This window comes from Babylonia areolata, chromosome 14 (assembly GCF_041734735.1).
Source record: "Babylonia areolata isolate BAREFJ2019XMU chromosome 14, ASM4173473v1, whole genome shotgun sequence".
NCBI lineage: Eukaryota > Metazoa > Mollusca > Gastropoda > Neogastropoda > Buccinidae > Babylonia > Babylonia areolata.
The window spans coordinates 6,739,396-6,748,883 of record NC_134889.1 but is presented as its reverse complement, the minus strand read 5'-3'; the positions used below and the strand labels follow the sequence as shown (position 1 = coordinate 6,748,883).

General features: G+C 42.0%; 1 protein-coding gene across 4 annotated transcripts in view; it reads right to left on the bottom strand.

Annotated features, from left to right (window-relative positions):
* Positions 1-574: 574 nt before the first annotated feature.
* Positions 575-9,488, bottom strand: part of LOC143289776 (mechanosensory protein 2-like) — a 30,265-nt gene continuing 21,351 nt past the window's right edge. For all 4 annotated transcript variants that reach the window (XM_076598900.1, XM_076598899.1, XM_076598901.1 and 1 more), the window contains exons 5-8: positions 8,336-8,539; positions 5,917-5,972; positions 3,537-3,615; positions 575-2,249 (exon numbers count right to left, since the gene is read on the bottom strand). In XM_076598900.1, the coding sequence (XP_076455015.1) occupies positions 2,064-2,249; positions 3,537-3,615; positions 5,917-5,972; positions 8,336-8,539 (525 nt within the window). In that variant the 3' untranslated portion in view covers positions 575-2,063. The remainder of the gene's footprint in view (positions 2,250-3,536; positions 3,616-5,916; positions 5,973-8,335; positions 8,540-9,488) is intronic.

Sequence of the window (9,488 nt, the reverse complement as noted above, 5' to 3'; positions counted from 1 at the left end):
TTGAAACAAAAATCAATTTCCTTTTTTTTTCTTTTTCTTTTCACGTCCTTGGTTTCAAACCACGAAAATTTTCCATAACGAAAACACTTGGCTTGTAAAAAACTAAGGGTGAAAAAAAGACACAAACGTGAGTGAGCAGGTGAAGTGAAAACATTAGATGTGTACACGGATTATTATGCACATTTCTATCTTTTCTTCTTCTTTTTTTTTTTTCTTTCGAGTTTTTTTTCTTCTCTCCTGTACAGAACGTATATACATGTACATTAATATCTTTCCCAGCTGAATGAAAGAAAGGTACATTGAATTTAACACGCTATGTACATGACCTTTTTGTTGTTATATCTTTATTCAATTTTCTTAAAGTGTTCATTACTTTCTTCTCTCCTACTGGTTCATTTTCCTCACCCCCCCCACCCCCCCAACCCTCCCGGATTCCAAAAGATGACAATGTTATGGAATAAGATGAAGAAAGCAGTGATGTTTTTTGAGATAAAAAAAAAAGGAAGAAAACACAGGTGGTTTGTCCTGTGTACCAAATGAAGACTTTTCTTGTGGTGTTTTTTTTGTGTGTGTGTGTGTGTGTGTTTTTTTTGTTGGTTTTTTTTCAGTTCAATGATGGACCAGAAGGTGGCTGTATGGCAAACTGCTATGGTAATCTCCTCTTGCTTTCTTCATCATTCCCTGGGTGCCTGGAAAGGCGAGCGGGGTGGTGGGGGGGTGGGGTGTGGGGGGGTGGGGGGTGCATTCAGAAATATACATACAGGAAAAAATGCAAAAGGAAAAACCAGAGAAATGTTTGTTGTTGATTGTGATTTTTTTTTTTAATTAAAAAAAAACAAAACAAAAAAAAACCCCAAAAATTCCAGAATAGAACGAAAATCACCAACCACACACACCCACACAGATACAGTCTGAAAAGAATTAGTCAAGAGAGAGAGAGAGACAGAGAGAGAGAGAGAGAGAGAGAGAGAAAGAGAAAGATTATATTTATATATATATATATAATATATATATAGAGAGAGAGATTTTCACATAAGAAATCCACAGCATTCACATAGCCCAATGTGAAGATTTCAAAATCATTCCACCTCCCACCCACCCCCAATCCCTCATCCACCCCCCCCCATCCCCATACTACTAATTTTGGTCATTTATTTACATCTCTAATGAGTGTCAAGAATCAATAGCGAATTCCATATTTTCCAACTGTACAGCCTTTTAACACTTGACAGGACTTTTACCCTGAACATCCAACAAATTACTTTTAAAAAAAATAATAAAGGAATCAAATCTTTCTCTTCACCTATCCCCTCAACTGTTCAGTGACACTTCCCTCCGATATATTTGTAGAAAAATCCTACAAAAAGGAAAGCAAGTGTTAACCTTTTTAAAAAATTTTTCAATGCTTTAGAATTAACCATGCCAAAGTCGTAATAATTCTGATTTTTCTTTACTCCACATATTGCTGTTAACTAATGATCTTCTGCTGGTATAACATTTCACCCTGAAGCAGCACTCTGAGCTTTATCTTCTGATAAAATCACAGCTGGCATATGTGTAACATATATCCCCCCCCACCCACCCACCCCAGAAACAGCACACATAGTTTTTAATCAAAATGAAGCATTTCTCATATTATATCCCCCGGAACAATACAGTTTTTAACCCTTTCACTGCCAAACTCGCATTTGTGCAGCAGCTAGGTAGAGGACCCATGTCACTGAAGAGTGACCAGATCATGGGTCTGGTATCCATTAACTTACTGTTCTTTATTTTTGGCTGTATCTTCTACACATCTTAGGGGGAATCCCCAGTTTTTTCTTAGACACCATATTTTCTGTGTTTATAGCACAAGGAAATTTTGCACTCAAAATTGACTGACGGTGAAAGGGTTAATCAAAATTAATCACTTCTCACTCCACCCCCCTACCCCACTGAGAAAACAATCCAATCACCTTGTCTCTACCCCTCCTCAGTCACCAAAGTCCCAACAAAAATCCGACGTCTCTCTCTCTCTGCGCACTTTTGTGGCTTCTTCATCCTTCCATGGTCGATCAACATGTCTACTTCAAGAATCCCTTCATCATTTCGATGGGCAGGGGGAAGATGATGGTGGAGTTCTTCTCAGCGGAGATGGAGTTGAGGGTCTGCAGGTAGCGGAGCTGCAGGGCAGCGGGGGACTCCGTGATGATCTCGGCAGCTTCCTTCAAGGCACGCGAGGCCTTCTGCTCTCCCTCGGCGGCGATCACCTGCAGCAACCCCGTAGTGTTGGTCAGGTCAGGTAAAGGATGTAATGACAGCGGTGTGGATAGGCCAGGCAATGTGTGTTAGCGGTGTGGATAGGCCAGGCAATGTGTGTTATTTCATGGTGATTGTGTTGAGCGGTATAATTTTGTGGGCCAGGCAACATGTTTTATGACATGCATGTTAACCCGTAGTGTGGGTCAAGTAATGAGTATAATGACAGCAGTGTGGATAGGCCAGGCAATGTGTGTAATGATGTATCAGGTTCGTGGCAATTGAGTGGTACAATTATGTGGGCCAGGCAACATGTATAATGACATGCATTTTAACCCATAGTGTTGGTCAGGTAACGAGTGTAACGACAGCAAAATGGATAGGCCAGGCAATATGTGTTGTGGCATATAATGTTCATGGTAACTCTGTTGAGTGGTACAATTATGTGGGCCTGGCAACATGTATAATGACATGCATGTTAACCCATAGTGTGGGTCAGGTAACAAGTGTAATGACAGTAGTAAGGATAGGGCAGGCAATGTGTATTATGTCATGGTAATTGGTTTAATTATGTGGGCCAGGCAACATGTATGTTGTGCAGTATGTGTAGGCCAGGCAATGTGTGTTATGGCATATTAAGTTCATGGTAATTGTGTTGAGTTGTGTAAATATGTGGGCCTGGTAACATGTATGTTGTGCAGTATGGATAGGCCAGGCAATGTGTGTTATGGCATATTAAGTTTGTGATAACTGTGTTGAGCGCTGTAATCATGTGGGCCAGACAACATGTATGTTGTTGAGCAGTATGTATAGGCCAGGTAATATGTGTTATGGCGTTTTAAGTTCATGGTGCTTGTGTTGAGCAGTGTGATTATGTGGGCCAAGCAACATGTATGTTGAGCACTATGTATAGATCAGGTAATATGTTTTATGGCGTTTTAAGTTCATGGTGATTGTGTTGAGTGGTGTAATTATATGGGCCAGGCAACATGTTTGATGACGTATATTGAGCAGCATGTAAAGGCCAGGTAACATCTGTTTTGGCTTAAAAAAAAAAATTAATTCATTTCATTTTATTTATTTCTTTAAAAAAAAAAATGATATGTTGAGTGGTATATGTGGGCCAGGCAACATGTGTACTGAAAAAAAATTTTTTTCATGAATGTTTAGCAGTGTGTGTAGGCCAGGCAATATCTGTTATGGCCTACACATTTCATGGTATAATCAGGCTGAGCAGTACGGATATGCCAGGCAAAAAGTGTAACGATCAAAAACATCGTTAGAAACAGAACTCAGACCTTAGCTCTGGCCTCACGGGCGGCCTCGGCCTCAGCAGCCATAGCTCTCTGTAGCTGAACAGGCAGTCTCACGTCCTTCCTGTAAGCACACACACACACACACACACACGCAGTTGTTGTAGTTGTTGTAACAGATGTAGTAGCTGTAGTAGTAGCTGTAGTAGTAGTAGTAGTATCATCATCATTATGGACGCTGGGTATACTAACATTTCCACTCTCTCCACCTTGTTGAACACACACACACACACACAGAGTTGTTGCAGTTATAGTAATAGTTGAAGAACAGTAGTAGTAGCAGTAGTATCAGTATGGACACTGGGTATACTCATGTCCACCCTATCCACCTTGTTTAACACACAAACACACACACACAAACACACACACACAGTTGCTGTAGTTTTAGTAATCGTAGAAGAATAGTAGTAGTAGTAGTAGTATCATCATTATGGATACCGGGTACACTCACACTTCCACTCTCTCCACCTTGATGCTTCTATGATTATCATCATGATGATTATCATTATTATTAGTAATAGCAGTAGTGGTAGTAGTAGTAGTAGTATCATCATCACCATTATCAGTACCATCAAGGACACCAGGTATACTCACACTTCCACTCTCTCCACCTTGATGCTTCTATGATTATTATCATGATGATTATCATGATGATTATCATTATTATTATTATTATTATTATTATTATTATTATTAGTAGTAGTAGTAGTAGTAGTAGTAGTAGTAGTAGTGTCATCATCACCATTATCAGTACCATCGAGGACACCAGGTATACTCACACTTCCACTCTCTCCACCCTGATGCTTTTGTGATTATTATCATGATGATTGTCATGATGATTATCATTATTATTATTATTATTATTAGTAGTAGTAGTAGTAGTAGTAGTAGTTGTAGTAGCATCACCATCATCACCATTATCAGTACCATCAAGGACACCAGGTATACTCACACTTCCACTCTCTCCACCCTGATGCTTTTGTGATTATTATCATGATGATTGTCATGATGATTATCATTATTATTATTAGTATTAGTAGTAGTAGTAGTTGTAGTATCATCACCATCATCACCATTATCAGTACCATCAAGGACACCAGGTATACTCACACTTCCACTCTATCCACCTTGATGCTTCTATGATTATTATCATGATGATTGTCATGATGATTATCATTATTATTATTAGTAGTAGTAGTAGTAGTTGTAGTAGCATCATCATCATCACCATTATCAGTACCATCGAGGACACCAGGTATACTCACACTTCCACTCTCTCCACCTTGATGCTTCTATGATTATTATCATGATGATTATCATGATGATTATCATTATTATTATTATTATTAGTAGTAGTAGTAGTAGTAGTAGTAGTAGTAGTAGTAGTAGTAGTGTCATCATCACCATTATCAGTACCATCGAGGACACCAGGTATACTCACACTTCCACTCTCTCCACCCTGATGCTTTTGTGATTATTATCATGATGATTGTCATGATGATTATCATTATTATTATTATTATTATTATTATTAGTAGTAGTAGTTGTAGTAGCATCACCATCATCACCATTATCAGTACCATCGAGGACACCAGGTATACTCACACTTCCACTCTCTCCACCCTGATGCTTTTGTGATTATTATCATGATGATTATCATTATTATTATTATTATTATTATTATTAGTAGTAGTAGTAGTAGTTGTAGTAGCATCATCATCATCACCATTATCAGTACCATCAAAGACACCAGGTATACTCACACTTCCACTCTCTCCACCCTGATGCTTTTGTGATTATTATCATGATGATTGTCATGATGATTATCATTATTATTATTAGTAGTAGTAGTAGTAGTAGTAGTTGTAGTAGCATCATCATCATCACCATTATCAGTACCATCGAGGACACCAGGTATACTCACACTTCCACTCTCTCCACCCTGATGCTTTTGTGATTATTATCATGATGATTGTCATGATGATTATCATTATTATTATTATTATTATTAGTAGTAGTAGTAGTAGTAGTTGTAGTAGCATCACCATCATCACCATTATCAGTACCATCGAGGACACCAGGTATACTCACACTTCCACTCTCTCCACCTTGATGCTTTTGTGATTATTATCATGATGATTGTCATGATGATTATCATTATTAGTAGTAGTAGTAGTAGTAGTAGTAGTAGTATCATCATCATCACCATTATCAGTACCATCGAGGACACCAGGTATACTCACACTTCCACTCTCTCCACCCTGATGCTTTTGTGATTATTATCATGATGATTATCATTAGTAGTAGTAGTAGTATTGTCATCATCACCATTATCAGTACCATCGAGGACACCAGGTATACTCACACTTCCACTCTCTCCACCTTGATACCCCAGGGGTCGGTGGCCTCATCCAGCGAGCTCTGAAAAAAAAAAACAACGGCAGAGAAATAAAACATAATGTCCACACAAGACAAAGCAAGACTCAACAAAACCTGAGAGGACGAGACAAGACGAGATGAGACCAGATGAAAGGAGACGTAACTATGGATTTGATGAGACTATCGGTGATCAGACTACAGCAAGGTAAATAAAATAAAAAAAAATTTAAAGAAAAAAAAAGAAAAAAAAGGCAAACTAACATAATAAGTGAATCTGAACTGAGGCTGAACGAAGCAACCGCGCTCATGCACATACTTCACAGACACACACACACACACACACACACACTCTGAACTGAGGCTGAACGAAGCAACCGCGCTCATGCACATACTTCACAGACACACACACACACACACACACACACACACACAATCAATCAATCAATCATGTGCCTCAACACACCAAACCCCCTCCTAACACCATCACCCCACTGCCATAACATTTCCTAACACACACCTGCCACTGTACCCCTTCCCCCACCCTACCCCCTACAACTCCCCTCCCCTCTCCCTCCTCCCGACGACGTAACTCTCCTCTCCTCTCCCCTCCCCTCCCCTCCCCTCCCCGCCCCGCTCCGTGTGAAATGTCCGTGTGACATCCCCATCAACAAGTGGTGTTTTGAGCTCAGAGGACGGATGATTTCTCAAGCTGTAGTGCCCCATCCCCATACAAATCCTCGCAGCTCCCCCCCCCCCCCTCTCTCCACACACGCGCATACACACAAACACACACACACACACACACACACACACACACACACACACACACATACACACACGCACACACACACCACAACCCTTCCCTCCCATAAATCCAAACAAAAAACCTCATCTGCACAAAATGGTCAATGGCACTGTAGCGGCTCTGAAAAAAGATCTCACAAGTAGAGTGATGGCCTAGAGGTAACGCGTCCGCCTAGGAAGCGAGAGAATCTGAGCGCGCTGGTTCGAATCACGGCTTAGCCGCCGTTATACCTCCCCCTCCACTAGACCTTGAGTGGTGGTCTGGACGCTAGTCATTCGGATGAGATGATAAACCGAGGTCACGTGTGCAGCATGCACTTAGCGCACGTAAAACAACCCACGGCAACAAAAGGGTTGTTCCAGGCAAAATTCTGTAGAAAAAAATCCACTTCGATAGGAAAAACAAATAAAACTGCACACAGGAAAAAAAAAATACAAAAAAATGGGTGGCGCTGTAGTGTAGCGACGCGCTCTCCCTGGGGAGAGCAGCCCGAATTTCACACAGAGAAATCTGTTGTGATAAAAAGAAATACAAATACAAATAATTCTTGGGACAAAAAAGTTCTTACCTTCCACTCCATCGCCCCCCCCACCCCCTCACCCCCATAAACACCCCCACAAAACTTCGGCTCCCCTACACCCATGTCCCACCCACCCCTATACCCTTACCACAACCCACCCACACAACAACCTTTACCACTTCTTCTTCTTCTGCGTTCGTGGGCTGCAACTCCCACGTTCACTCGTATGCACACGAGTGGGCTTTTACGTGTATGACCGTTTTTACCCCGCCATGTAGGCAGCCATACTCCGTTTTCGGGGGTGTGCATGCTGGGTATGTTCTTGTTTCCATAACCCACCGAACACTGACATGGATTACAGGATCTTTAACGTGCGTATTTGATCTTCTGCTTGCATATACACACGAAGGGGGTTCAGGCACTAGCAGGTCTGCACATATGTTGACCTGGGAGATCATAAAAATCTCCACCCTTTACCCACCAGGCGCCGTCACCGTGATTCGAACCCGGGACAGTCCAACGCTTTAACCAATCGGGTATTGCGCCCGTCAACCTCTACCACAACCCCTCAACAATACACGGTCACCAGAGATACCAGCCCCTGTCAAGCGTTTGTAAGGAACAATCAGGAAATTTGGCCGGAACATTCTGAATTTTGAAAGAAGACTTGGATTCTGAGCCACATCAGCAAACGGGTACCAACGCCCTTTGACAGATGCAACTTGATTCTGCCCACGTTCTCTCTTGTTTAACGATTAACTCACTGATTGGTCCACTCAATGCTATTTCAATGTAAACACGCACGCGATTAGCAAAGCATCATCACGTGGGACCAAGGTTAGTAGTGACTGCCCTGGCCTCAAAATCGACAAGTCTAGAGCGCCTGGGTAATGGTATGACAAGAAAGCATGTGACCATGCTTTGTACTTGAAAATGAACTCCTCGGAACAATTTCGACATTGGAAGTAACGTCGGAAAAAAAAAAACTGTGATCGAGTGTAACAAAACAGGGCGAAATCGTTACAGCTGGTATCTCTGGGTCACCCACGCCCCCCTTCACACCCCCACGCCCTCTCTCACCTGCATGAAGTGGCTGATGGCCTCGCGGTCCGACAGGATCTCAGCCAGGTTCTTGGTGCCCAGCACGTTCCTCAGGGTGGTGGCAGCCAGCAGCTGGGTGGATCTGGCAGCGTCCTCCACGTTGTTGACGGAGGCTGTGGCGTCCTGCACGCGCCAGTATACCACGGCGTCCACCGCCACTGTCACCGAGTCCCGCGTCAGCACCTGTTGATGAAAATGACGGTGATTATGATGACGGTGAATATCTTTCTTAAAAACACCGGTCGTGTCTGACTATGACCATACCATCAGAACAGCTTCAGTTTTAGTTTCTCAAGGGGGTGTCACTGCGTTTGGACAAATCCACATACGCTACACCGCATCTGTTAGGCAGATGCCTGACCAGCAGCGTAACCCAACACACTTAGTCAGACCTTGAGTGCATGCATATATAATGCATATATGTATCTGCATACCTATCATAGGGGATTTCTTCTACAGAGTTTTGCCAGAAGGCACCTCTTTTGTTGCCATGAGTTCTTTTACAGTGTGCCTAGATGTTTGCTGCATACGAGACCTCGGTTTATCATCTCATCCGATTGACTAGATTCTCAGTCAGATTTTTTCCAGTCAAACTTAGGAGAAAGGGCGAGAGCGGGATTCGAATCCAGACCCTGAATTGGTAGATAAGCATCTCACCCATTCTGCCACCTTCTTCTCGAGAGCTGAGTTGATGGGTCTATGCACACTTCTGAAACTCATAGCAGATATATATATATATATATATATATATATATCAGCTCATCTTTATGCACTAACCTGACTGAAACTGTATTGCATCAACTGAACTCTATACATCAACAATTCTCATGCATCAAACCTGAAACCTTTTCAACTCCGCTCTCACAACATACGAACTTGAAGACTGGTCTATATAACTTTTTTTTTGGTTAACGCTGTGTGATGCTGTAGGTGTGTTAATATGCACACTCAAGGCACCAGACTATCTCTGATGTCGCCGTATTGTGTGAGTCACTGGTCGTTCCGCTGATATGATATGTATAGGTCTGTAACGAAATAAATCGATGTTCTGACACGTGTTCGCTGCCAGTTGAGTGTGTGTGTTCTGTGTTATGCTGTGTGTGTGTGTGTGTGTGTGTTGTGTGTGTGTTTG